This window comes from Alligator sinensis, unplaced genomic scaffold (genome assembly GCF_000455745.1).
Source record: "Alligator sinensis unplaced genomic scaffold, ASM45574v1 scaffold199_1, whole genome shotgun sequence".
Lineage (NCBI taxonomy): Eukaryota > Metazoa > Chordata > Crocodylia > Alligatoridae > Alligator > Alligator sinensis.
The window spans coordinates 1,929,947-1,956,863 of record NW_005842008.1 but is presented as its reverse complement, the minus strand read 5'-3'; the positions used below and the strand labels follow the sequence as shown (position 1 = coordinate 1,956,863).

General features: G+C 45.1%; 1 protein-coding gene across 4 annotated transcripts in view; it reads left to right on the top strand.

Annotated features, from left to right (window-relative positions):
- The window catches only part of BCAR3 (BCAR3, NSP family adaptor protein), a 167,854-nt gene that overhangs the window by 78,575 nt on the left and 62,362 nt on the right, over positions 1 to 26,917 (top strand). For all 4 annotated transcript variants that reach the window (XM_025201914.1, XM_006021841.3, XM_014519089.2 and 1 more), the window contains 2 exons: positions 1,332 to 1,659; positions 25,144 to 25,183. In XM_025201914.1, the coding sequence (XP_025057699.1) occupies positions 1,332 to 1,659; positions 25,144 to 25,183 (368 nt within the window). The remainder of the gene's footprint in view (positions 1 to 1,331; positions 1,660 to 25,143; positions 25,184 to 26,917) is intronic.

Genomic DNA, 26,917 nt, shown 5'->3' with positions numbered 1-26,917 from the left:
TGCTGAAGGATAAAAATAGTGCTCTTAAATTTAAGTGAAAGTCAAAATTATTCCTCTAGGGCTGGTATGTCAAAGATCCAGCCTGCAGAAATCCTGAAGGGGCAGGAATTTGGGGAATGGGGTGAGCAGGAGTAGAGATATATTTCTGATCTGGGATTCAGAGCCCTGCTGAGATTGTTCTGGCAGCAAGTGGGTGAGCAATAGCTTTGTTCACCCCTGTGCTGCTGCTGCTGCTGCCATTAGCCCCACTAACAGAAGTGGGTCCAGATCAGACCCAGGGGGCTGGGTGAGTGTGATTCCCCTACTCTAGGGCAACTACTCCTAGATGCTTTTTTGCTTCTGTCCTCTGCTTTCAGGGTCTGCTAGAGGCTATAGCTATTTTAGCCCATTGCCAAAAGTACTTGATCAGTTCCCATCTGATTCTAATAATGGTATAACCCTGGCTGGATTTAGGTCCACTGGTCTTTGAAGAGGCAGGCCACCCTGTTATCGTAGCCAGTTTAAAGGAACTTTAAACACAGTGCTGCACTGCTGGAAGAGCACAAAACAGTACTGAGTCGCATCTTATGAATTTACCACAGGTTCTAATTTTGTTCATGTTGCCATATTTGAGACGGAGAAATACTTCTGTTGTAAGAGGCTGTAGTGTTTAGTGTAAGAATAAAGCTCCATTAATTTCAATGGAGTTGTATCACACTAATGCCAGCAGTGAATTTACAAGAATTCTTTCCAATGGGTTAATCTTCTCCTGTTCTTATCTTTTGGATAGAATCCATTGGCTTACAGGCTATTAGAAATATGTGCCCCTGTAATGTGTTTATTACTTAAGTAAGTCTGTCTCCTACAATGGTGCATTTTTTCTGCTGTGATCATTACTAAGTTTTAGATATGCAGTCTTGAACTGAGTCTTGGTCTGTACAGTTTACATATCTATTTTTCCAACAACTTGGCTTTAGTTAATGATTCTAGATTAATGTTCGACCTTTCAAGTGGAAGTATCTCCTAAACTCAGGGTATGAACAAGAGATAAGAAGATAAGGCTTGTACGCATATACAGATTATGGCCCAGAGCCTGCTCTTGCATATATGAAATCTCTGAATTAAGCAAAGGGACTTTTCAAATGAGGGAAAACTTAAACGTGCGTATGTATGTGGGATTGGGTGCTATATGATAAAGTTATAATTTAAGATGCATATTTTAAAACTATGGCAATTGCCTACCTTCTAATCCAAAATGACAAATTTAAGGTGCCATGGGTAACTATTCTATTTTCTTTTAAAATGGGAGCGCTTGTGATTGATATGCTATGGATAACTTTTTGTTTTTTCAGAACTAAGAATGCTAGCTACAGGAAAATTTGCAAGTCTTCCCAGAAACATGCAGATGAACCACCAGTTTCCATTGGCTTCTTCCATGGACCTGTTGAGCAGTAAATCCTCTTTGGCTGACCATCACTTGGACTCCTTTCAAGACGTTTCTATCCATGGTACCCTCCCAAGGAAGAAAAAGGGGACCATTCCTGTAAGATCTTGTGATATGTTTAGCCACATGGGAACACTGCCATACTCCAGAACATCCAGGCAGCAGGCATCTTTGATTCAAGATGTCATAGAGGAGTATCCTCTGCAAGACAGGAAGAGTGAGAAATTCCACCTCAGGTATCTTGTAAAATGTAGCCCAGCTATGTTTGTCTTGTAAGAGCTGTTTGCATGTCATTCCGCAACTTCTGTCATCCACTTGGTTCAGCTACACTACTTTAACAAACGGTGACATGACCTTGAGCCTGATTTCTGCCCTGGTGTCCAGCTCAAACTAGTTCTAGGCGAGATGACTGTGTATCCAAGCCACCTTTGGAGCTAGCCTCTCTCTAACATATTTTTGTTTGTGGGGGAATGTTATGCATCCTGTTCTAGAGACTAAGTGGAAAAAAGTCTTATGTTTTGTTTTCGTAGACATTAGGGTGGAAGGGACCTCACAAGATCATCGATTGGGTCCAGCCCCTGCCCAAGGGGCATGAAGTCAGCTAGGGTCAAAGGATCCTAGCAAGAAACATTCAAATGTTTCTTGAAAGAGTCCAGAGCAGGTGCTTGTACCACCTCTGGCAGGCGTCAATTCCAGGGCTTGGACAGTAAAGAAGTTTTCCTTTATGTCCAGCCTAAAACGGTCTTGGAGGAGTTTGTGACCGTTGGTCCTTGTCGTCCCTTGGGGTGCTCTGGTGAACAGGCCTTCCCCCAGATCCTGATGCACACCCCTTATGTACAGTTTTGATTAAGATGTAAAAATCCTAGTAATTTTTTTGTTGCTTTGTTCCTGTGGGGTACAAGAGCAGTGTGTTAAACATCAAGTTAGTTGCCCGTGCTGAAAGTCCTATCAGTCAGCTAAAGTAAGACCTAATCCAACACCGGTTGTAGGATGCTGTTATTACAGCAATGAAAAATGCGTAAGAATATCTATAGGTGGATCGGCCAATGGAAAGTGCAATGATAACAAGTATTTATGGAGCCTAACGCTCAGAGATGTTGAGCAACCCCAGCCCTGTGAGGCTTGCACTTAAACAGGGCCATGATTTCACACAGAGAAAGTTCTAGGATACTTCCTACTTGTTCCTAAGGGTGAAGAACTTCTTTGCCCCCAGCCTCTCCTCAGTTGATTTTTTTCTTTAGTGCACAACTTTTTGGCTGATCCAAATATGTTTTTGCCTGTTCTGGTCTCCTGTTTATTTAATCCTTTCTGGGGGTTTTGTTACTTTTGAAGGGGTTAGATTTATTTTAAGGTCTGGCTTTATAGGCACTGAGCCTTGTCTTTTTGATTTAAAGATTTATAACTAGGGACCTACTAAATTCGGGGTGGCTGCCTGAGTAGGGTGTGGGGGCCTGGGGAAAACGGCCCATGCAGGGCTCTGGTCCTGGCCCCAGAGAAGCTGGGTGGGGGGTGGAATAGCAAGCGGCTGGACACAGAGCCACTGCTCCACTTGGCTCCACGGTGCCCCCCCAAAGTGCACCTCTGTCTGAGGGGCCCTGGAAGTCCTGCCCCCTCCCCAGAGATTGACAGATGGCCCCAAACTGGGGCTTGTTAATGCACCAATGAATGGCTTCCCCATGCTTGATCAGGGGATTAAGCCTGCAGAAGACATGAACTGCCTCATTATTAAGCAGTCCAGGACATGGTTAATGGCATCCATTGGCTTGAACAAGGCCATGGATGCCTTTAACCCCATTCTAGACTGCCTGGTAACATGGCAATTTAATGGGTTTCATGGTCTTAATCGGGGCATTGCTGCATTAGCAAGCAGTCTAGTATGGGGTTAATGGCATCCACAGGCTTAACCATAGGCCAGGAGGGGAGGCAGCTCCTTGTCCAGGTGGGTGAACAGGCATGCAGAGCATGGCTGGACGTTTGCAATGCAATGTGATGTGGGGAAAAAAATCAAAGGGAAAGAAAGGAGGAAAAAAAAAAAAAGGAAGGGTGGTGGGGGGAGTCAGGCTTCTTTGCAAGCTCCTGGGCTGGCCCATGACTGGCTCCTGAACTAAGCACTCAGCCTCCAGTTTGCTCCCCCTCTCCCTCAAGATGCCAGGGCTTCCTGCTGTTTTCTGTTATACAGTTCTCTTTCCTCCCCCTCAACCCCACCCACTCTGCTCACTGCTGATGCTGTGCCTCTTTCGTGGGGACAGACCAAATTCACAGTTTCCGCAAAAATCGCAAATTCAGTAGGTCCCTATTTATAACATCAGACATAATGATGAATGCTGCATAAATAAAATATTGCTGTCATGAAAAAACACTCTTCAGTGTTCTAATGAAGTGAGCAGTTACAATTGTACATCCTTTAAGAGGTGTGTTCATAAACAGCATTCCTTTGGGAATGTATTTTTAGAGAGGAAAAATTATGAGGGTGTGCAGAATTTTAAAGATAAAGTTACCAAGCTTAGGTGATGTTGCTGGCAATCTCAAAATGTCAAGTCTGGAGGAGGGGGTTGTTTTTGCTACCTGTTTGAAACCAACTTTAATAGGGACTGGTATGAAGAACTTTGACTATAACTTGGGAGGTTATAGATTGGAGGAAACAGAGTAGAAGGATCTGAATAGAATGACTGAGCTGCCAGTGTGATGTGGCCATGGAAAAAAAGGTTTGTGTGATTCTAGAAACAGGAAAGATTAGTACCAAGAATTAATAAAACCTGGCTCAGAATATAGTGTACAATTCTAGTCACTTCTGTTTAAAAAAAGGATTAACTTGAACTGCCATGAGTGCACAGAAGAGCTGCTAGGATGATTAGGGGAATGGAGAGCCTATTTTATGAGATTTTTTTGGCTTGTTTAGCCTGGTAAAATTAAGGTTGAAAATGGACAAGATTACTTTCTAGAATATAATCTAATAAATATAAATTCTGAAAGGCAAGGGTAATTGTCAGGGATATATTAAAGGATAAAATGGTAGATCAAATGGGTATAAACTGGCCATGAATATACTGGGAATTAGAAGAAAGCTTTTAACCACCAGAAGAGAAAAATACTGGAATGGCCTTTTGGAACAAACAAGTGGGAGCAAGAATCCTATATTGTATTAAGATAGATCTTTAAGTGCATGGAAGGGGCAATGTGATAGGACAAGGGTAATCTTGTCGATTAGAAGTGTAAAGCTTGTGATACGTGATTTTTGAGCGTTCAATTTGGTATCCTCAGGAGGGGCTTGAAAGGGATCTTGATTACTCTGTGGGCTTTCCTGCATGTACATGATGTCTGATAGCGTGGGGCATCTTGATTTTGCTGATGGTATAGACAGGGTCTAGTAGAGGAGACTGAAGGTAGAGAGTGATTTCAAGGACAGGTGCAACATCCTGGCAGTAGGGAAGGACATACCTTGTTTGTATTGTATTTATTCCCATGTTTCAGGACACTTACTGTTTGCTTTTGGGGATTAAGGAGAATTTTTTTTTTTCCCCCCTTGAATGCATCATTAGGTTTCAGGCTATCTTCTCTCCCTGCCCCAGTGTCAGATTGGCAAGGCCTGTTCAGGCAAAGTTTGTTGCATGGAGATGTGGTCTACTTTGTGGAATCACATAAACTGGTCTTGCCTAGTAAATTCCCTGCCAGTAGGGGGACCCAAATAATTTATCACCTTCTTCTTGGTTGGCATGGCCCATAGTTTTTGATGACTTCTGGCTTTTTCGGACTTAAGATCCTGAGCTTGTTATAGGAAATTTAGAGTAGTGTTGTGATTTGTGCTGGGAAGGAGGGGCTGGAATGGATACCCATACTACCTTGTTGCCTGCAACTGTGGGGGGCTCAGCCTCATGACCCAGGTTGCCCCTGCAATCCTGTATTTCTATACCACCACAGCTCAAGGTACAAAATATGAGGGCATTTTGCTGCTTAAGTCAGTATGACTGAGAAAAGTTAGACACACATAGTTAGCTATGTTAGACTGAATTCAAAGTGAAAGGCAGGATAACCACATGGGAACTTTAATATTGTAACTTGCATTTTTTTTCCCTTACAGTATAACTATTACAATTTCATCATGTAATCTTTGAAGGGAGAATGGTAATCTGAGCCCTGTGCTTGTGGAAGATCAGATCAGCTTCCATTTTACAGAGAGGGTTAACTTAATTTTTATTAATAGTACTTGGGAACAAGCTACAATGTTGGTCAAGGCTGGTTTTTTTCTCTCCTCATATCGACCAACCGGTCCACCTGGAAATATAGTTAATGGGGCAATGGTCAGTGAGGTGTGGTTGCTTCATTCTTGTTTGGACTGTTTTTTGAACTTATTTGCATGTGATCAGTGTGTGAATAGCCTGAGATGTTATCAAAAGAAGAATGTGTTATGCACTGTTGCTTTCCACAGATATTTCTTATGACCCATTACTGTACAAATACAGCTTGCTAAAGATGTACCTGCTCTCCTTGAGAGAACAAGACCTCCATATTATATGTATTTATATCTGCCACTGATGCCATTTCAGTCCTATTAAGAATATTGCTGCATGAGCAGTCAGAGCAAGAACAAAAGGGTCAAAAGGGAGAAGGACAAATGGGTTTTGTCTTGCTGAGAATGAGAAGTGATACTACTTAGCTCCTCTGTGTTTTACTGATTATTAGGGCAGCTTGGTAATATTGCTTTCTACAGTCATGTTGGATACCTGGGGTCTGTTTGCCTAGTTGGTCTCCTTATCTTGTTAGAATAGGTGAGGAGTGATTTATGCAAGCAGCTCTTGACTGTCTCTCACTGATCTTTAAAATGGATCAGTTGTTCCACTCCAGGACTTGGCAGCTTGAAGCGATATTAAAATTATTAATGGGTGTACAAAAACACTGCAGCCTCCCCAGGTATTTATAGATCTGACACAGGATGACAGTCCTGATGGCAGCCATTTGGAGAGATTTTTTTTTTTCCTTATTCATGTTGTTTGAAGCCAGGCAGAAGTTAGTCTTTAAAGTGCCCCCCTGCCCTAACTTCTGCCTTATTCATATTGAACAGGACCTTACTCCAATGGCAGTCCCAATGGAGTTTCTAAGGAGAAAAACTAGAAATTGCTAAACAACATCATCTTTCTGAGTTTTCCATGGTATGAATCTAAACCAATTAATACTATATAAAAACCAAGATTTTACATAAGTGGGGAGGGTGCCTTTAATGAACTCTTGCACCACATTTTGTTGCATTGGAATTAATGAAACTACTGATTAAATGAGGCTCTTCATACCTGATTTTGATAAGGAAGGTAGACTTCTAGTATTGGTGATTACTGTGTAGAACTTTGAATGAATGAGAATTGCATAGACATGGTCTGGAAAATGGATAAATAAGAGCATTCAGAAACATTAACTAAAAGTGAGAAATAGATACAGGTAAGTTTAAGCCCCCATAACCTCTTGTAGTTGTACCCATTCAGAAGTAAAGTAGTCTTATGGTATGTACAAAGGTACACTTTAGCACTTGCCTAATTGGGGTAGTTTGTGGGGAAGTCAGGGTGATAGGGGCACCTGCCTCAGGTGCTAACTTGAGGGTAGGGGGTATTGTTTGGAAAAAAGTGACTGCTGCTTGGACCTGCACACTTGCATTCGTGTTTACAACTGCGCAGGCTAGAAATCACCGCTTCGGCTTCATCCCTACACTGCTGCATTTAAACTGTTTTGAAGGGGAGAGCTGCCACTTAAGAGTGTGCAGCTTTTACAGTGCAATAGTTACATCAACATGGTTTTGTGTAAAGCACCAGCAGTGCCTTGATCTCCCCTGCTTTTACTTCTGGCATATTGGAGTGCATTCCTGGTGTTTCATCTTTTTTCTACCTTTTTATGAGGGCTTCATATACCATAGATTTCTAAAAATCACTAAGTGGTTGTTTCTAAACTTGAAGATCAGACTAGAAGGTGCTGTTATTGACCTAGTTTCAAATCTCAAATGTGCCTAATTATAGAAAACCATGGGCACATTACAGTTTGAAAAGGAAGAGAATTCTTCAAAATCTTTCCTTGAAAAGGAGGGGAGCAAAAAAAGCCTTTCCAATCTATCACAACTCTACATGGCAAAAGTCTAAGACAGTGGCCACCAACCAGTGGATCTCGATCCACTAGTTGATCTTGAAGCCTCTTGGAGTCAATCCGAGGTTGGAGTGGGGGCCCGAGTCCCCTTGTGCATGCACGCATGCACCCCAACCCAGCAGGGCAGGGCAGGGGCTAAATCGAGGCCCCTTCGGTGAGGGACAGCGCTGTAGAGGCAGGAGCAGGTAAGTTGAGTGGGGCACTGGCCAGGTGGGACTTACCTGCTGGGGAGGTACAGTCCCAAATAATTTTTTCTCCCTCTACCTCAATCTGCACTTCCTTCCCTCCCCACAGACTTACCTGCTGAGCTGGGTGGGGGAGGTGGTAGCAGCACACAGTAGATCTTGGGTTGCTTTTAAATGCCAAAGGTGATCTCCTACCTAAAGGTTGGAGACTACTGGTCTGAGAAATGGGAACTGTTTCTAAAGCAGTGGTGCTCAACTTGTTTGGACTCCAAGGTGCCCCTCAGACATGCCTGCTTGGACTTTTCATTCATTATTTGTCTCTACTCAAAAACTAGAGTAATGTTTTCATTGCACAGAACTCGGCAAGACCACAACAGGTCAGAATGATTTTAACATTATGGATTCCTACTTGAAATCTTTGTGTTTATTTTGTGAACTGTTTACATGCCCAGCGGTGCTAACATTGCATGGCGCCTCATGGAACACTTGAAAGGATTTCACGGGTTGAGAATCTGCAACACTATGGTTGAGAACCACCATTGTAATAATCCAGACTGGGGCTCTGTTGAACTAGTAGGGGGAAGCAAAATCAATCAAGTAACAACCAAAAAGTAGGCTCTGATGCACATTGGCTGTTGGGAAGTTAATCTTCTGGTGCAGCAAGGTATACAATTTCAGCATTACTCTTGACCACAGCAAGAAGTCCTTCATAGATATAAAAGGTCTAAAAATAGCATAGACGAAAATTACCACTATACGTAAGAATGTTATCTGTTGTTGCTTTCACGTACTTTATGTGGGTTTGGCGTTCAAGCTCTCTTTTTAAAAGTCTGGACATTTGCATAGCTCACTGTACTGGATCCTCAGTTGAGGAGCTGAACTCCATGAGATGGGAGTTTCAGCTGGCTGTCAGTAGCACCTACATTGCCCACTGCCATGCCCTTATATAGACCACTATGATCTCAATGCAAGTGCAAAGATTTGTAAATTCTCAGCTGTTCTCTCACAGAAAAGGCATGTCAAATTTCTGAAGATCATTTGCAACAAATGAGAACTTGGTCTCTGTTAGTTTTAAGTTTGGGCTTTATCTCTGATACCCCTCAGGCCATGGAGATCCAGCTCATGGAGCCTCTTCATTCCAGTGCTGTCCCTAGATCTCAGTTGAGCCATATGCCAATGGATCAGCCCTGCTTGCACGCAGGGGCAGTGCTAGGGGGGAGGCTTAGGGGGACTAGTCACCCCAAAATTTGCCTTAAACCCCCTGTAGCTGCCCCCCACTTCCCCCCTGGGGCTGCTACACCTGCCCTGCGCAGCTGAGCCTGCCCCACTCCCCCCACAGCCTGCAGAGGTGCAGTGCTACCAGCCTGTGGGGCGCATGTCCCACCTTTTGTCTAGGCAGCCCCCCTCAATTTTCTGTCTAGCCCACCTTTAGTCCCCCCACCAGGAAGAGGCTGGTACTGCCCCTGCCACAAGGCCTGGGACACACACCACACACGGTACCTGCTCCAACCACTCTAAGATCCTTGCTACATGTGGTGCTAACTACAGGACTTGTGCTACAAAAGGTGCCCACCCCAGCCAGTTTGGGATCCATGCTGCATGTGGCTCCCCTGCCCACTCTGCAGCTGTGCTGCGTGCAGTGCACACCTCGGACTGGGCGAAATGGAGGGGCAGGCACACCATATGCAGCATGTATGTCCTGGGATTCGTGTTGCGCACACAGCTCCCATTCCAGCTAGTCTGGGTTCTGCATCCTATACAGCACCCCCACTGCCACCACATTGGCACAGTCCCAGACCAGGCAGGAGGTGCTATGTACAGTGTCTATCCTAGATCAGCTGGGGCATGTGGTATGTGTGGGGTATATCCTGGCATGAGTGCCACATGTACTGGATCTGTCATGGGGTGTCGGGAGGAGGGATGGGAGTTCAGGGGTCTGTAGGTCTGATCCAGCCCATGGACCAGCACCACACCATTAATCAGGGCCATGGGGCCACATGAGTTTAACACCCCTAATTTAGATGCTGATGGAAAAGATGCTTAGGACCCAATACCAAGGGATGAAACGTTTAACAGCTATGGAGTGTGTTGAAAATCACTTCAGTCTGTCCATTCTGAAACAAGTGCATCGTACTATTTTTTTTTTTCCTTTTAGTGGAAGAGCTGCTGCATGCAACCATCCAAATTTCCTGTTTGGAGCTGTGTGAATTGTTGCAGTGTTTGGGTAAATGGGCTTGTGACACTTTTTTTTTTCCTGATTTCAAACATTTGGTATTCAGATTAAAGCGGTAGCAGCTTTGACTGTCTTTAAGAGTGATTAGAATAAAGTTTAGTATTAACTTTGGTTGAAACTAATGAGTCGTTATCAGAACTGTCATACTGAATTTCACATAGTTTTGATATGAAACCATAAATTGTCCTATGGGCCTGCAGTAGGAATCAGATCTGTATGAAAGGTTTATAATCACTTTGAAGGAATTTGGTCCAAGCTCCAAACCTGTGTGCTTAAATGTATGCCAGGCAAGATTTATGTCCTTGTTCATGACCTGTTAATACATCTCTCCCTCTGAATTGTTTTACATGGGTAAAACTCCTACCAGACTTCCTACCAAGGATAAATGACAAAAGTGTCACAAGTAGGTTAGCATTTTGTGACATGGAAGAAAAGAACTAGGTTTCCCCTAGTCCTATAAATGCACATAGACATCACAAAACAGCTTGTTCTACAGTTGAGTATTTTAATATATATGAGAGTGCTCTTTTTTTCCATGACTTCATGCTCAGGCTGGACCTCTGCTAGGTTGTGTTGAAACTTACCAGCTGCTGGGAATAATTATTCAAAGTTTTGCTTGGCATAAATTGATTTACTGCAAAGTGAAAAATTAATTTTCTGATGGGGAAGTATCCACTGTGTAGAACATTCATGATTTTATGTAATTTTGAGCCTTGTTTGCAGGTGGTCTTATTTGAAAAACAACTCCTGCTTTTACAGTTGCAGAGGCAATTTTCAGTTCAAATTTCATTCTGTAGCTCTCCTGATATTTTCAAAAGCAGGGTCAGTCGGGTAAACAAGTTGAACTGTATTCTTGCAAATAATTTAAATTCCAAGCACTTTGTTTCAGTAAATTATGTAAAATGTGCTTGATGTCTGTGTAGTAATTCCTGAGGAATTCTGTTTCCTACCTTAACTTTCTTCTGTAGCTCTTTATGGAGTAGCACAGGTTAAAGTGTCAACTGTATACGGTTAGAACTCTTTTCACACGTTAATATTCAAGTTCAGCTATACTGTCTCATCTTTTTTTTTTTTTTTTAAGCAGCAGTAACATGTAATCTTCACCTGTGGCAGAGAACAGTTGGATTGTCACAACATGTCTGTATATACAATATAGACAAGGTCTTGCATTTTATGGCACCAGCAAACATGACCGCTTAAACAAAGCATGACTTGTGGACTAGTCTTTATCATATATAAACATGGGCATCTTTCTTTTATAATACTGAATTTGATGTTTGTGTCTTGTTTTAACAAAACGTTCTGCTGAAAAACGTTCATGCAATTATTTTTAAATGGCTTCCCCCCACCCCAGTTTCAGATTAAATGCTGTTAATTTCACATTGATTTTTTTTTCCGTTGCTGTAGTAGGCAGTTAGCCTAGAGCACAGAATTTCAAGATAAGAAAAAACAAAGAATGTAATTAGTTGGCCCACATGTTTTATCTGGATGGGGCTTGTGTACATGTAATGACATATCTCAGAAATAATGTATTAAAAAATATATCCTACAGATCTTTACAATCTGCTTTAATTAAACCAAAACACAAAACCCCCCCCAAAAAACATTTTTATTTAGGCAACTATAGAAACAAAACTTCAACACCAGGCAGGGGCAACGCATAGAGGAAGCACGTGGGTGTATGTGCACCCCCTACAAAAAGGCACTACCGACACTATCAGCAGCGCCTGCAGGCTGCCACCTCTTGTCATCCCACCGCCAGTGGTGTCTGCAGGCAGTCCGTGATCCCCGCTGGCTGCTGGCAGCGACTGTGGGTGGTCGCTGACCCTTGGTTGGCACTTTGTTACAACTATACTGCTCACTTTCATGTGGAAAGATAGGTTACACTTTGTATGTGTGTACATATAAACATTTTCTATTTTTTAAAAATTATAAATGTTTAATTTTAGATGTAAATAAAAACATTTTTAAAAATTGTGATACTAATTGGCAGTTTATGCCCCAGTTCTGCAACCTGTATATAGGCCAACTTTAGTGGTGGTCTGCATGGGTACAGGGGGCTCAGTGTGTGGAGACAATTCTGGGATCAGGACTTTGATGTTAATGAGGCCCTTGTCAGGTTAGCTGGGAGTCGGATTTTTACAAGGCTGAAGACAAATACAGAAGTTTTTCCTTTAACAAAAATTGATTGGAAACAGGAGTTTCTATTTAATAAATATTACCCTTAGAAGTTTGAATATTTCTGTAGACAGAGTGTACTGTATAGGGTAGGGACACCTTGCACTTGTCTGTCTGTCTGTCTCTCTCTCTCTCTCTCTCTCATATATCTCATTTGCCCCCTATTCTGCCATATGCTGGATGCTATTGTGTACAACTCTTTCCTCCTGCCACCCATGCCAGAGGCTGTCTCTTCCTCCCCCCCATACCTACGATCCCATTCTTCTCCCCATGCCAGTGGCTCTGTCTCCTTCATTCCTCTTAAATTGTCCCCTATGCTGCTATATGCCAAGGGTTCTGTGTACCTTGCATTCTGTCTGGGTGTCCATGCTTTTTATAGTCTAATAAGGGGCTGTTTGTCCTGGAAAGTTTTAATGGCTACCATCAATTAGTTCCTTGATCTTTAAATACTTTTTAAAGTGATTGAAGCTACTGATTCTACAACCAATTCTCCAGATGTCCTGTTTGCCAATTTTCATCCAAATCAATAGGTTCCTGTTCTTTGCCTAGGATGTTTCTCATAATTTTAAAGCTGGATCAGCTATGGCCTTTAAAACTTAACCAGGTTACTTAGAGAGAGGCATCATCAAATGAAGTGGGGCTAGATTTACCCAATAAATAAATACACTCTTGCAGTCCAGGCATTACTGATTTACTTAGAGTGACTTAGTAGGTCACTGTACTTAAGAACCTAAAAGTATAATTAACTATAAACACATGCAAATTGTCCACTCTGTGTTCACTGTCCAAACTAAGAAAATGTGAAATACACAGACAAAAGCAAGGTATATTTAAAATAATATTTCGTTCTACTATTTTAAGGCATTGATGTCAGCATTCAGTCAATTTGTTCACATGCATTTTTCTGGCTTAAACAGGCCAGTGTCGGAATAAAAGGACATTTCCTCTAGTTTGATGCGTTTCCCATGCATGAGACTTAAAAACAAGCTTTCATATCTCATGAGGATATAATTCATAGATTTCATAGACATCAGGGCTGGAAGGGACCTCGGAAGATCATCGAGTCCAGCCCCCTGCCCAAAGGGCAGGAAGTCAGCTGGGGTCATAGGATCCCAGCAAGATAAGCATCCAGTTTCATCTTGAAGGTGTTCAATGAAGGCGCTTGAACCACCTCCGGTGGCAGGCTGTTCCAGACCTTGGGGGCTCGGACAGTAAAGAAGTTCTTCCTTATGTCCAGCCTGAAACGATCTTGAAGTAGTTTGTGACCATTCGACCTCGTCATCCCTTGGGGCGCTCTGGTGAACAAACGTTCCCCCAGATGCTGGTGGTCACCCCTGATAAACTTGTAGGTGGCCATCAGATCACCCCTGAGCCTGCGCTTTTTCAGGCTAAAGAGCCCCAGGGCTCTCAGCCTGTCATCGTAGGGTCTGCTTCCCTGACCTCTGATCATGCGCGTGGCTCTTCTCTGGACTCTCTCAAGCTTCTCCACATCCTTTTTGAATTGTGGAGCCCAAAACTGGACACAGTACTCCAGCTGCGGCCTCACTAAGGCCGAGTACAGCGGGAGAATGACGTCCCGGGATTTGCTTGAGAAGCATCTATGGATGCAAGCCAGCGTTTTGGTCGCTTTACTAGCCACCGCATCGCATTGCAGGCTCATGTTCATCTTGTGGTCAATGATGACCCCCAAGTCTTTTTCTTCCATAGTGCTAGCCAACATAGCACTGCCGAGCCTATAAGGATGCTGTGGGTTTTTTTTCCCCAAGGTGGAGAACCTTGCATTTATCGGCGTTGAACACCATAATTTAATAAGGAGACTGTACATCACACACTTACAGATGACATTTAGGGGATGCTGAGGGATATGCTTATCCTCACCAAAATGCACAAGGTGGTTTGTGTGTGCAGTTCCTATTAGCAAGATGAGTCTAAATGGGAATGAGCCTCTAGTGAATTGTCCCTCTGGATCCATGTTCTCAATCTGACCATGGAAATTTTAGCTGTGCTAAAGGAGGTAAATCTGTGCTTTAAGAACAATGTGCCTTGGCCTGCAATGTGTTTTACATTTTGAGTTAATTTACTCATGGTCTCTGTTTTTTGTTTTTGTCTGGGGGTTTTTAAAGTACAAAATGGACTTACAAGTATTTTCTAACATTGAAACTAAGTGTTGGTACAGTTCTTTAATCCATAAACATCAAGACACCATATATAAAAGGCTTTTTAGTGGAGGTACTGTAATATTTACACCAATAATATACAACTAAGGAACAAACAGTATCATAGGAAAAAAGAATCCATGTTCAAATTAAAAACAGCAGTCACTTAGAGCATTTTCCCATGATACTTCAGTCCTAATATATAAAACAGGGACTGTCAGCCTTTATCAACGATAGGCCACCACCTGCCACAAGGTCCCAATCATTTTCACATGAGTCATTTTATGTGTAGTTGTGAGAATGTGTTTGTGAGAAAACACATGATTCAGTGGAAAGGATCCTATGCTATGCTAGTGCTCTGGCAAGAGATCTAGATGTAGCCCAGGCAGTGCAATGTCAGCTGGAGATTTCTCTTCATAAGTCTTTAAGCAACTCCTTAGACGTGGTAAAAGTTCAGGTATATTTCCATAGGCAGTTCTGCCTTTCTGCCAGCGTGCTTTAACTCGGATAGGCAAAATTATGGCCCTTGGGCCAGATCCAGCCTGTCAGCTGATTGGAGCTGGTCTATGGCTGTCCCTGCAGCATTGTGCATGGGGCCAAGCGTGGCCCGGGGCAGCCAGTGCTGTGCTCCTGCCTACCCTGGTCCTGGCTCATGCACACAACTTCCAGGGGGGCTGCTCCCAGTGCAGCTGCAGCCCCACAGGTGCTGCATAGGTTGCCTCACCTCCCAGCAGTGGCACCTGCCTCTGCCCCTTCTGTGCCCCTCCGGCCCAGGGGGTGGAGCTGCAGCTGGGTGGTTCCTGCTCCAGTGTGCTGAGCTCTAGCTCCTGCTCCCAGCTGCCTTCTACCTGCTTCTCCCAACCAGTGTGAGTAGCCAACTGCAGGTGGAAGGTGGCCAGGAGTTGGAGCTGCAGCCCAGTGTGCTGGGGTAGGAGCCACCCAGCTGAAGCTCTTGTCCTATCTCCCGCCCCTCCCAGAATGGTGGGGCAGGAGCAGGACAAGAAGCCACCGCTGGAGGCAAGGTGTGGTGCTGCCCAAGGCAGGGCTGGCAGGCACCAGCAGAAGTGCAATGCAGGCTGCTCCAGGTGGAAGCTGATGGGGCTGTGCCCCATGCAGAATGCTGCAGACTGAACCGCACAGGCAAGTTCTGCTGCTTGTACCCCTCCTCCTTCAGCTGGCTCCCAGGACCTAGCACCCAAGCAACCTCCCCCTCCCCCCTACACACGTGCAACTGCCCCCCTCCTCTCACGCACTCACACACACACACCCCACCTCCCCCTCACTGCCACCACAGGGCAGGGGCATGCACATAGTGGATTGCCTGTCCAGGTCCCAAACACTACTCCCTGCCTGCAGCCCCATCCCACATAGAGTTTTGGTGAGCTGTTGTGTGAAGGGGACTCAGCCCATGACAGCTCATCAAAACTCCCAGTGTGGTCCCCGGGCCCAAATAATTGCCCACCCCTGCGTTAACTCTACTCCCTAATTTCTCTGGCCTTGCCCTGAGCTTGGATCATTAAAAATTTAACAATGAATGCTTTCTTGTTTCTGCTTCCTGCTTGAGGTCAGTCTTCTAGCAGGTGTGAAGGAAGTTCTTTTCAAGTTCTTTTCTACCCCCAGCTGAGGTAACTAATAAGACTAGTCAGATGAGATTTATAGTGAAATGAAACGTTAAATGAAAAAACTCCCTAATATTTTTCCTCCCCGCAAAGATTTTTATAAAAATATCAGGTGGGACAGACTTGCTTTTGGGTACCAGGGCCTGTATGGTAGCTGGTCTGCTTGCAGAAACAGTGCTGTGGGAAGGTGTCCGGTTGTAGCGCAAGAAGCAAAGCAGCCATCCCTGGAAATGGGCAGTCAAAGATTAAAGAATATTTTCTCAAATCTTTCCTTGAGACTGTGCCGAAGGACAAATGGACCGTCCATTCCAAAATCAACCAGAGACGGCATGTGGAAAAGGATCATCATTTATGGCTTATATCTTCAGGCCTCCTGAGCCAGCAGCATACCATTTCTTCCTTTTCTCATTCTTCCCTGAATCCTAGAGCAGCTTGCAAGCAATCTTGTTTTGGAATTGGACTTCCAAATCAGAAAACCAAAGCACTGTGCTTTGTTTGGTTTTTGTTTTTTTTGGGGGGACGGGGGGGAAGGTGTGCATGTGTGTGTTTCTTTTAATACAGGGGTATGAAATGTATGTGGCCCCACTGGCTGGATAAGTGGCATGGGACCCCCCCCCCCCCCCCCCCCACTGGTCACTCCAGGATCCATGTTGCATGCAAAGTCAGTCTCAGCCAGTCCATGCAGCATGCAGTGTCCTCACACCTGATCTGGGACTGTGCCACACACAGTGCAGGTCCTGGACTGGCTGGAGAGGGTGGGAGGATCCTTGCATGTGCTGCATACATCAGAGACTGCTTGGGGAAGAGGGAATACCTCATGTCATGTGGATCCCAGACCAGCTAGAATGGTTACTGTGTGTGAGGCAGGTCTCAGGACACACACATGCAGCCCTTCCACCTTCCCCCTCCCTACCCCACTCCCAAACCTGGGCGGTCAAGGATGCATTCACTGCTTCCCCCACCTTCCCCTCCTCCCTCCAATTCAGGACATGCACTGTATGTATGATGAAGGGGCTCTGTGGGCCACATCCAGCCCATCAACCATATCTTTGACACCCCTGTTTTCAGATATAGAAATGGTTTCCTTTATGGTGTGTGCGCATTACAATGTGTATGGATTATTTACCATTATTCCCCAGAACAATTTCTGGTCTGATAGGGAGACCTCTCAAGACAATAGAATTATGCCAAGTGAGAAGCTGGTGTGACCTCTCCAGGACACACAAGCCTGAGCAGGGTATATGGAGATACTGAGCTGTCCACACACCAATGTCCCCTCTTGGCCTTGCTGGCTTAATCCAAAGGAAAAGCAAGTGCCAGTACATTTGGAACCAGTTCAGCTGCAGGAGTTGCCAGATCAAAAGGATGTTCATCTATGTATTCATCTGTCAGGGTTTACTCCTAGAGTGGCTGCCAACCAGGGATAAAGAGCCCAGTTTACCCTGCCACAGAGTGGACTTCAGTTCCACAACTTTTTGGCAGCATTTCTTCACCGCTCCTACATCTGAAATAACTACATTGAACCATCTCACAAAGTTGCTTCCAGGCCATTGTATTCAAAACTGCTTGCAGCAAGGAAGAGGGTTGTTAGCCAAGGTGCAGAGGCTATGCTATAGGGCGAGAAGGTCCTAAACCACCCCGTTACAGCAGCAATGAAATCTGTTGTGCTTCAAAGCCATGCCAGAGCATCTTCAAAGGGAAAAAGAAACATCTCACCACCACTCCTGTCTTAACTTAAACCCACACAGAGATATCCTGAAAACTTCAACAAGAAGCAAGCTCACTGCTGTTAAAGGCCATGCTCCATTTCAGGAAATGACTTGAGACAAGTTAAAATATATTCCTTTCAGCTTGTTTGTACAGTGTGTTGGTGAATGTCACCTGCGTTTCATGGTTTAAATGTAAATCTCTAGGTGAGAAGCTGCCTTGTTAGAATTACTTTCATCTTTCACCAAACTAAACAACTTTTGCCTTATGGGGCTAATGACCCACTCCTACATAAATGTATTTGTGTTTAAATGGAAATGGAGCTTATCTAATCATTAGGAAGCCAAATGTATAATGTAAACGAACAAGGGAACCTACAGTTAACATGCTGCAGGACACAGATTGCTCCCCCTAAGGCTTCTATCCTGCAGGTAAACAAAGATGACTGGAGAGCACTACAAAGTCAAGCTCAATTAAAAGATAAGCTTTAACCTTATTCGAAATTTAATAAGAGAGTTGGAGTGTACTTGGTAGCCGCGTTGGTCTGAGACAAAAAAGCATACAAAAAACTAAAACTCTTGGTTCCAAAATGATACCTTTTACTAGACCAACTGGAAAATGGCAAGAAAATTGTCCTTTTGTGCAAGATTTCGGGATCCAAGTCCCTTCATCAGGCTCTGGGGAAAGTGTAAATGGTACAAGATGGTAAAAAGTCCCCATAGATGGGAAATAAACTTAATTTTTGCACAGCAGGAGCTGAAAATGAAAGGCTGTCCCTCTGGGTCCATTGGTCTAATAAAAGGTATCACTTTGGAACCAAGAGTTCTAGTTTTTTGCATCTTTTTGTCTCGGACCAACACGGCTACCAAGTACACCCTTGAAACATGGAAGATGTGTGTGTGTTTGTCCAGGCTGATTAGGACTGCTAGCAAGGTGTGGGAATCACATTTTTGGTTGTAGTCTGGTACATTACTATTTATGTAATGTGATTTATATTACTGTGTGCATGCAGCATAGAGAGAGAGCATACTGTAGTGACTAGCTCAGAACTGAGAGCTTGGAGATATGGCTTCTTAGGCTAGGGACAGACATTCAGAAAGCCGGAGCCTGAATTGATTTGACCTTTGCAGGTTAGTCTAACCTGCCTAAGCTGAACCAGTTTGTAACAGGACAGACATTCTCTCTGGACTGAGGCAATACAGGCCAGGAGCCAGGGGGCACTAGAACAGGCCCTTGGCTGCAAGAAAGCTGTGCTGGGGGGGAGGGGGGCTTTGCCAGTCCAGGCTGAACTGGCCAGAAAGGGGTTTAATTCCCCCCTCTCTATCCCACTGGCAGGGACCTGAGCCAGCTCTGCTAGGCACTCCCGCCTTGCTGCTGCAGAAGTGGGGCACCATGACCCCTGAGGCAGAGGGGGCAGGGAGAAGAGTTAGTCTACCCCTCTACCCACACTGGTAGCTAGGTCTGCCCGCCATTGCCACCACACTCCCTGACCCAGAATAGGTCCCCTATGATGGAGGGAGGAGGAATAAGCCCTGTCTCTGTCCCCACCAGCCCAAGGGGCTGCCGTGTCAGGCCATGCCCCTGCCCTGCCGCTGCAGCAGGAGGGGGCAGGGCCCTTGTTGGGGGCAGCAGCCCCTGTCATAATGTGGGGGACTGCAAGCCTTCTCCTGGCAGGGACACTGCACTGTGGGGCCAGCAGAGCTGTGGTGGGCTGCACACGGCAGCACCAGGGTCCAGAGCGGGTCAGAGCCCTGCTAGCCCCCCCTGCAGCGCTGCCACACCCTGCAGCAGCTCTGCTGGCCCCACAGAGTGGCCCCTGCTGAGAAGGGGCTCGTGCTCTGGGAAGCCATAATGGACTGCTTCCTGTCACAATCACTCACCACTCGCTGCTCCAGCTGCCAGGCAGGGGCATAGCCTGACCCCTGCTACTCGGTCTGTGCTCAGGGCAAGCCCTGTCCTGGCAAGAGGGGGACTTATTCAGCCACTGGTCCCAAGCACAGGCTGAGTTGCAGCCAGACTGGGCAGACCCCGCTACAGTGCCAGCAGCCAGTGGCTGAATAAGCCCCCTCCTGCTGAGAGGGGCCTTCCCCAAGCACAGAAAGGCCCCTGGCACTATAGCAGGGTCTGCCCAGCCCAGTCACTGCCGCTCTATGGTCAGCGCCACCCCCCTCCCAGCAGGAGGGGGCATATTCAGCCACTGACCCCAAGCACAAGCCAAGTGGTGGCTGCAGCTGGGCTGGGCAGACCCCACTGGGGTGCCAGCAGTCGCTCTGCTCAGGGCAAGCCTCGTCCCAGCAGGAGGGGGTTTATTCAGCCACTGGCTGCTGGCACTGCAGCAGGGTTTGCCCAGTCTGGCCGCAGCCGCCACTCGGCCTGTGCTCAGGGCCAGTGACTGAATAAGTCCCCTCTTGCCAGGGGGGGGCTTGCCCTGAGCACAGACTGAGCAGCGGGGGCCAGGCCCCCCCCCCACCCAGCAGCTGGAGTGGTGAGTGACCGTGATGGGCAACCTGGAGTGTGAGCCCCTTCCCAGCGGGGGCTGCTCTGTGGGGCCGGCAGAGCTGCTGCAGGGAGCTTGGAGGGCTCTGGCCTGCTTCGGACCCTAGCGCTGCTGCGCACAGCCCGCCACAGCTCTGCCAGCCCCGCAGCGCAGTGTCCGTGTTGGGAAGGGGCTCGTGCTTTCCCACATTGACAGGGGCTGCTGCCCCCAACAAGGGCCCTGCCCCCTCCCATTCCAGCGGCGGGGCAGGGGCACGGCCAGGCAGGGCTCCTGGGGCGGGGGCAGAGAGTGCGGTGGTGAGAGCAGGCAGATCCAGCTGCTAGTCGGGGTAGAGTAACTCTTCTCCCTATCACCCTCTGCCTCAGGGGCCATGGTGTCCCTGCTGCTGCAGCAGTGAGGGGGGAGTGCCCAGCAGACCCGGCTCAGGTCCCTTGTGGTGGGATAGAGAGGGGGGAATTAAACTGCTCCCTGGCCAGACCCTGCCCCTTGCCTGCCCCTGCTCTGGCTGCAGAGCAGAGGGGAGGGGCCAGCCCGGCTGGGCTGAAGCAGAGAGCCCAGCCCAGAGAGCATGCCGGGATGCTGGGGGTCTCTGGTTTATCTTAAACCAGCAAAGGGTCTGGGACAGACATTGCATAAACCAGTTTGAGCCAAATCAGTTAAGTCTGATACTACATTCAACCAAGTTTATCTCAAACCAGCTTCAGCCAGTTTGAAACTTTTATGTGCACTGAGGCTAGGGACAGACATTCAAAAAGCCTGAGCCTGAATTGATTCAGTCTTTGCAGGTTAATCTAACCTGGCTAGGCTAAATTAGTTTTGTAACTGGACAGACATCCCAGAAATGCAGGCACATGCCTGCAGGGGCTCAGGCTAAAAGGTGGGGGTCGCTAGAGCAGCACTTCCTTCCTTCCTTCCTTCAGGGTCACTCATGCTTCATGAAGCTGAGGGGGTCATGGCCAGGCTCTGGCAGAAGCTCTGATTAGCCCAGCAGGGAATTGATAACAGTGTTTATCACCCAATTAAGAAAACAACAGAGGGACATCAGTTACTTGTTGATTCTACCTGTTGATCCAGCACAGACCGTAGCCAGCATGTGGTCTGCTGGCTAATACACAGACACTTCTCTGCAAGGCAGAGGGGAGGGGGGAATTCCTGCTTAGCAAAGAGTGGTGAGGGGAGTAGGGAAGCGGCCCACAGGCTCTGGAGCTCCAGCCAGGGAGCAGAGGGGAGGGGCCAGCCCTGCTGTGGAGCAGACAGCCCAGCCCAGCCCAGCCCAGAGAGCTGGGGGTGTCTGGTTTATCTTAAATCAGCAAGAGGTCTGGGACAGACATATAAACTTGTTTGAGTCAACCAGATAAGTTTGATACTACATTCAACTAAGTTCATCTCAAACCAGTTTCAGCCATTCTCAGACTGGTTTATATACACTGAACATATGTTCTGTTACAGGTTTAAACCAGTTTCTGATCACTTAAACCAGTTTATGTGTAATGTTTGTCCCTAGCCTCAATGTCCCTGCCATCTGTTTGCTGCACAGCTTTGGCAAATTGCTTAACCTCTTTGCATCATTTCCTCCACCTGTAAAGTGGAGCTAACAGCACTTCCCACTCTTTCATTATATTTTACTAATGTAAAATCAGGACTTGCCAATGACTTTGTTCAACTGATGGATGATGCACAGACTTTCAAAGTACTATATGGGTAGTACTTTTGCTGCTCTGTAACAGATAAAGGTTTGGTTTTGGTGTTTGTTTCTTTGTTTGTTTTAAACTTCAAGGAGCTCACGCCCTCTCAAGCCAGAGAGCTCTGTAGTCTGTTCACAATAGGATGATCCCCCATTTCTAACAACATGAGCTGCTTACAGATGTTTTTAAAAAAAGAAAAGAAAAAGGCACTTTAAACTCGGTGTGCTCCTGCACCAAGCCCAGCACATGCCCAGAAGTAGCATTGTGCTAGTTGGACCCAGCTTGCCCAAAGTCTGTATAGATCAGGCACTTTAGTGGGGCTTTTGGGGGGCTTTTATTTAAAACTGATTCAATAAGCTTTAGGTAAAAGCACCAAAAAGCCCTGCTGAAGCATCTTAATCTATACAGACTCTGTGGAGCCAGGTTGAACTAATGCACTGCTTCTTTTTGTTTGTTGCTTTGTTTTGTTTTTTAACATCTGTAAGAGGCCAAGGTGATTAGCTGTGTTAGTCTGAAGTCAGGCAGAGAAGGTAGGTTAGGGTGGCATCCAGACAAACATGGACATGCAGTATGTGGCACTGCAGACCTGTCTGTGGTGCCACACAATGCACAAGCAGGCATTCCCCATGCTGCTGTCTTGCAGGTGTTGCCTGCACAGCTATGCTGCATGGAGAACCCAGTGTCAAAAAAACTGACACCAAAAAAAACCCCACCAGGGTGGCGCATGCAGCAGCTGGGCGTGCTGCCGAAAACTGGAGCCTGGCTGGCCGGAGTCACTCCAGCTGCCAGCCAGGCTCCCAGCTGCAGGAGCAATGTGGCTGCAGCTCCCCGAGGTCCCCAGGACCTCAGGTAAGGCTGCTAGAGCAAGCACGGTTGCTGGGCTGCTGCGGACAGCCTCCCCTACCACGCCCAGGGTAACCTGCTGCACACGAGAGGGTGCATGGCACAGGTGTTTCCCAGGGACAAGTAGCAGCATGTCACTGCAACTTGTCCCTGGGGAAACAAATGTCCGCGCTTGTGTGGATGTGGCCTTAGAGACTAACTGTTTCAGAAAGCCAGATTGCCAGAAATTGGGGGGTGGGGAGGGAGATGCAAATTCATCTTTTTCTTCAAGTTGCTTTAAAAAGCAATGTAATATACTGTGCCAAATCCTATTCTCACTGAAGTTGACAGTAAAATTTTCATTAACCTTGCACTGTGTGGAATTTGAATGAGTGGATTACATACAACAACAAATACTCATGCAAGTCTGGTAGGTCTGCTTTCCCATAGTAGAAGCATCTCTGGGGGTATTCTGTTTTCCCCATTGTTGTGTTTTGGATTAAAAAGTTGAGAGACTAGAGAAGTTATGTAGATATCTAACAATAGCTTAGTTTATTGAGTTTAAAGTTGGATTTAGACAGCACAAAAAAGCTGGAGGCAGAGACTTCCAGGCAGAGTCCAGAGAAACTCAATGCCTGCACATTTTGAAGTTACATATCAGGTTATATTGTCATAACAACCTCCCACTGTACTGGGGGTGGTCATGATCAGTAACCTTCTAGAAAGTTGACCCCGTCCTGGCTGTAATGTCAAATCAGTATTCTCTTGCAGGTATTCCTGAGTTTGAATTAATCTGTTTTGAGTTCTTTTTGCTTTTAAAACCTTTAAGTACTATATATGCCCTTTTTTCCTACAGAGGAATCTAAAGACACCCTACAGGTTTGGCACTCCAGTCCAGTCTTCTTCCAAAAATGTTGCAAATACTTGTTCTTGTGCTTTAATTGTATTCTGCACACAGTTGTAATTATAATGATTGGACCCCTAGTAGTATTTTCCATCTGTATACATGAACAATAACCAAAGAAGATGCATTTTTTTAATCTAGAGTCCTGCTGATTTGACACTCTGTTTCCAAGGCAAGTAGATACAGAAGTGAATATTATGTAATTAGTTAGTTTTGTTTGTATACAGAGCATACGAGAGTCACATCACTATATCATTCCAATATATATGATGCTGCAGATAAGTCAATCCCACAATTTCAGGTTCAGGTTTAGGTTAAACAGTTTTAAAAAAGTGTGTGTGTGTGTGTCAGTAATCTAATATAATAAAGGGCTTAGTCTGTCTCTGTCAGTCACACTCTTGGACCACTATGATTGCTTGTTTCAGTAACTCGAGTGCTCCAAGAGTGTTACGGACAGGAGGCGGTGGTGGTAGCATGGCAGAGCACTGCCATGGGGACAGAGAGGAGGGGTGAGAGCAGAGGGGCGAGACCAGCATTGCCGGCCTTGCACCTGCCCCTCCCCCCGGCCCTCCTCCCTGCAGGTGGCGGCAGCACCTTCTTCCCTGCAGGTGGCTGATGGAGGGGGACAGAGAAGATGGTGGGGCCAAGCTCCACCCCCCCCTCACTCCTGGGAGGTGGGGGGGTAGGGTTAGCAAGCTTCCCCCCTCCTCCATCCCAGCTCCCCCGTTCTTGGTGGGCAGTTTGCTAGTTATCAGTAAAGACCTTGAGTTGCTATTGCCCTTGCAAAATCCTACAGGAGAATTGGGACCCAAAATATTAACCCACTAAATGCTAAAATAACCCACTACATACTGTCAAGTTGGTTTTAATGGCCCTTTTGGGGGTGTAGAAGAAGGGACAGGAAGACTAGGAAAGAGAACTCTGAACTTGCAATCAAATACAGTAGGGGTTTTTTCCCCCAATTAATTCCCATTCTACCCCCAATTCCCAGAGCAAAGCTTTATAAATATAAAATTTGAAAGATGTTTGCATTGCCAATGTCTAGAAAAGGCACTGATAATTGGTTAGAAAAAGTTTCTATTTCTTCATTTGAATTCAGAAGCACTTGGAAATCTGCCTTTTTAATTGCTTTTAAATTATTTTGATGACCACACATTCATTTAAATAACGGAGATTTTTATGTGTTTGATGAAGTTTGGGGGAAATTTCTTCAAAAGAATTTAAAGCATTCTCAAATAAAAGATTTACTTTTAATTGTTTTAATGCAGAAAGCCATCTTGCTTTATAAAGTAGAGAATGCCCTTCCCTTGCATAATATTCAATTTCAGAAAACATTTAGGGTTACAAAGGACAGAAATATAGCTATTTTTAGCCATCTGTTGAAATGTTGTCCTCTTTGTTCAAAACTGTGTAATGAGTTCTCAGATGAATTAATAGAGGCTCCAGTGCTGACTTTCAGGAGGGAAGCAACACTTAAAGACATCTTGCTAAACCGAGCACAAGACATTAAAGTGACAACATATTGATTTTTATGTAGGTTTTTTCACTAATTAAATATATTGCTCTTAAATAAGAAAATATTGGACTCACTGCTATATTTTTGCTTTGTAGAGATCAGAATATGCTGGATCCAGCTATGGAGTATGTGAAGGTATAGTATCAATTTATAACTCTTTCAAATCCTTCCCCAAATATTTTGTGTAAATAAATGGCTGTTGCAAATCATGAATATGGTTTTCCTGTGCAATCGAACAGTATTGCAGTCTGCATTTTCAGACAGAGAAAGGAAATTAATTACACGTTTTGAAGTAAACACTAAAAATAGGTTGGTGAAGTACTTAGTAATCAGCTTGGAAAACAGGAATTGTTTCTTTTGAGCAAGAATATACCCTGAAATGGAGAAGTTTATTTTACTAAATAGAGACTATTTATAATTATTTTAATATATATTTTTCAAACTAAATTTGGTTAAATGGGCTTGTTTTTCCTCCCCATGTGGTTGGTTTTTTGGAGAAGGTAAAAGAAGAAATGGGGCATACCTCAGAAGATACCCCCAAAATGTCAAAGTTAGGCCATTATAGCTTTCAACAATATCCTTAACATAAGTATAAATTCAGCTGTTTGAGAAAACAGCAGCTTTCATGGAGTTAAAACCTCCTGTTGTCAAGGCTCTTGATCAGTAATGCTTAAGATGAGACAGAGGTAGTACAAAAAAACATGTAAATAAATTTGGGCAGTGATTGAGCACACACTTCACAACTATGGCCCAAATGACTTGAGAACCAAACTCCCAGGTGAAGTTATACAATACACACGTGCTCACACTCCCATTTTAGTATAGTCTGTTAAAGCTCATTAATTTGTTATAAGTGCCTTTTGAGCATCTCAATTATGCCCCTTCAGGGAAGGGTTAACCCTGGGCCATGCTTACCTGATTTGTAATAGGGTAACTTCAGTCTGCTCCACAGAGATAATATGAGCAATTTGCAATCTTCCAGCATCCCAGGAGGCAGTGCTCCCAGCCTCCTCCCCCACAAGGAGGTATAGAGCCCAGGTGTCCTGATGTATAGCCCTGCCCTTGCTCATCCCTCTAGTGGCAAGTTGGAGCTGTGCAGGCAAAAAACAGTATTAAGCCTTAACATGTTTCACAGCCCGTTCTAACTGTTAATGCTGCTTAACCTTCTACAGATTTAGTATGGTCTGAGGGTAACATGTAACTTCACCCTCGGTGTTTCCAGTGTGTCTGAAATAATCTGAGACCAAGCAACACCATATGTTTTGTATCTTCCCTCCATACAACATCCAAGTTTTGAGAAGTTGCTTCATAACTTTGGATATGCCGTATCAAATGCAGTTTAATATGAACACTTATGTGCACTCTAGAATAGGTTCTGGCAAGCAATGTAGAAACACCAAAAGAAGCCCTAGATATGGTATTTTGGGTGGTATAGAGTGCTTCTCAAATAGTGTTGTGTGTCTTGCTAGTGAATTAGCCCCCTGAGATCTTAAGGGATTGTTATTTCTCAAAAATGCATTATGCTTTAACAATGAATCCAAGGTCCAAAGAAGATGAGGGGCTAAATTGTGGCTTTACAACTGTGAAACTGAAAGCTGAGTATTGCAGGGAAGTTAGAGGAGTTACCTCAAAATTTACACCAGGGTTACTTCATTTGGAATCTCACCCAAGCCTTCCGAATTGGTGACCCTGCTTTATATGAAGAAAGAAAGCAGTTGAGAATGTTATGTTTTATAGCTGGCTTGCTTATAAAATATATGTGCCTTTCTCTGCTGGGATTTAATACTTACTATTTCAGTTTTCAGAGGAGACAAACTTCCCAGAAAGGTGTATGGTTATCAATAAATGTGTATGGTATTGTTCTCTTTT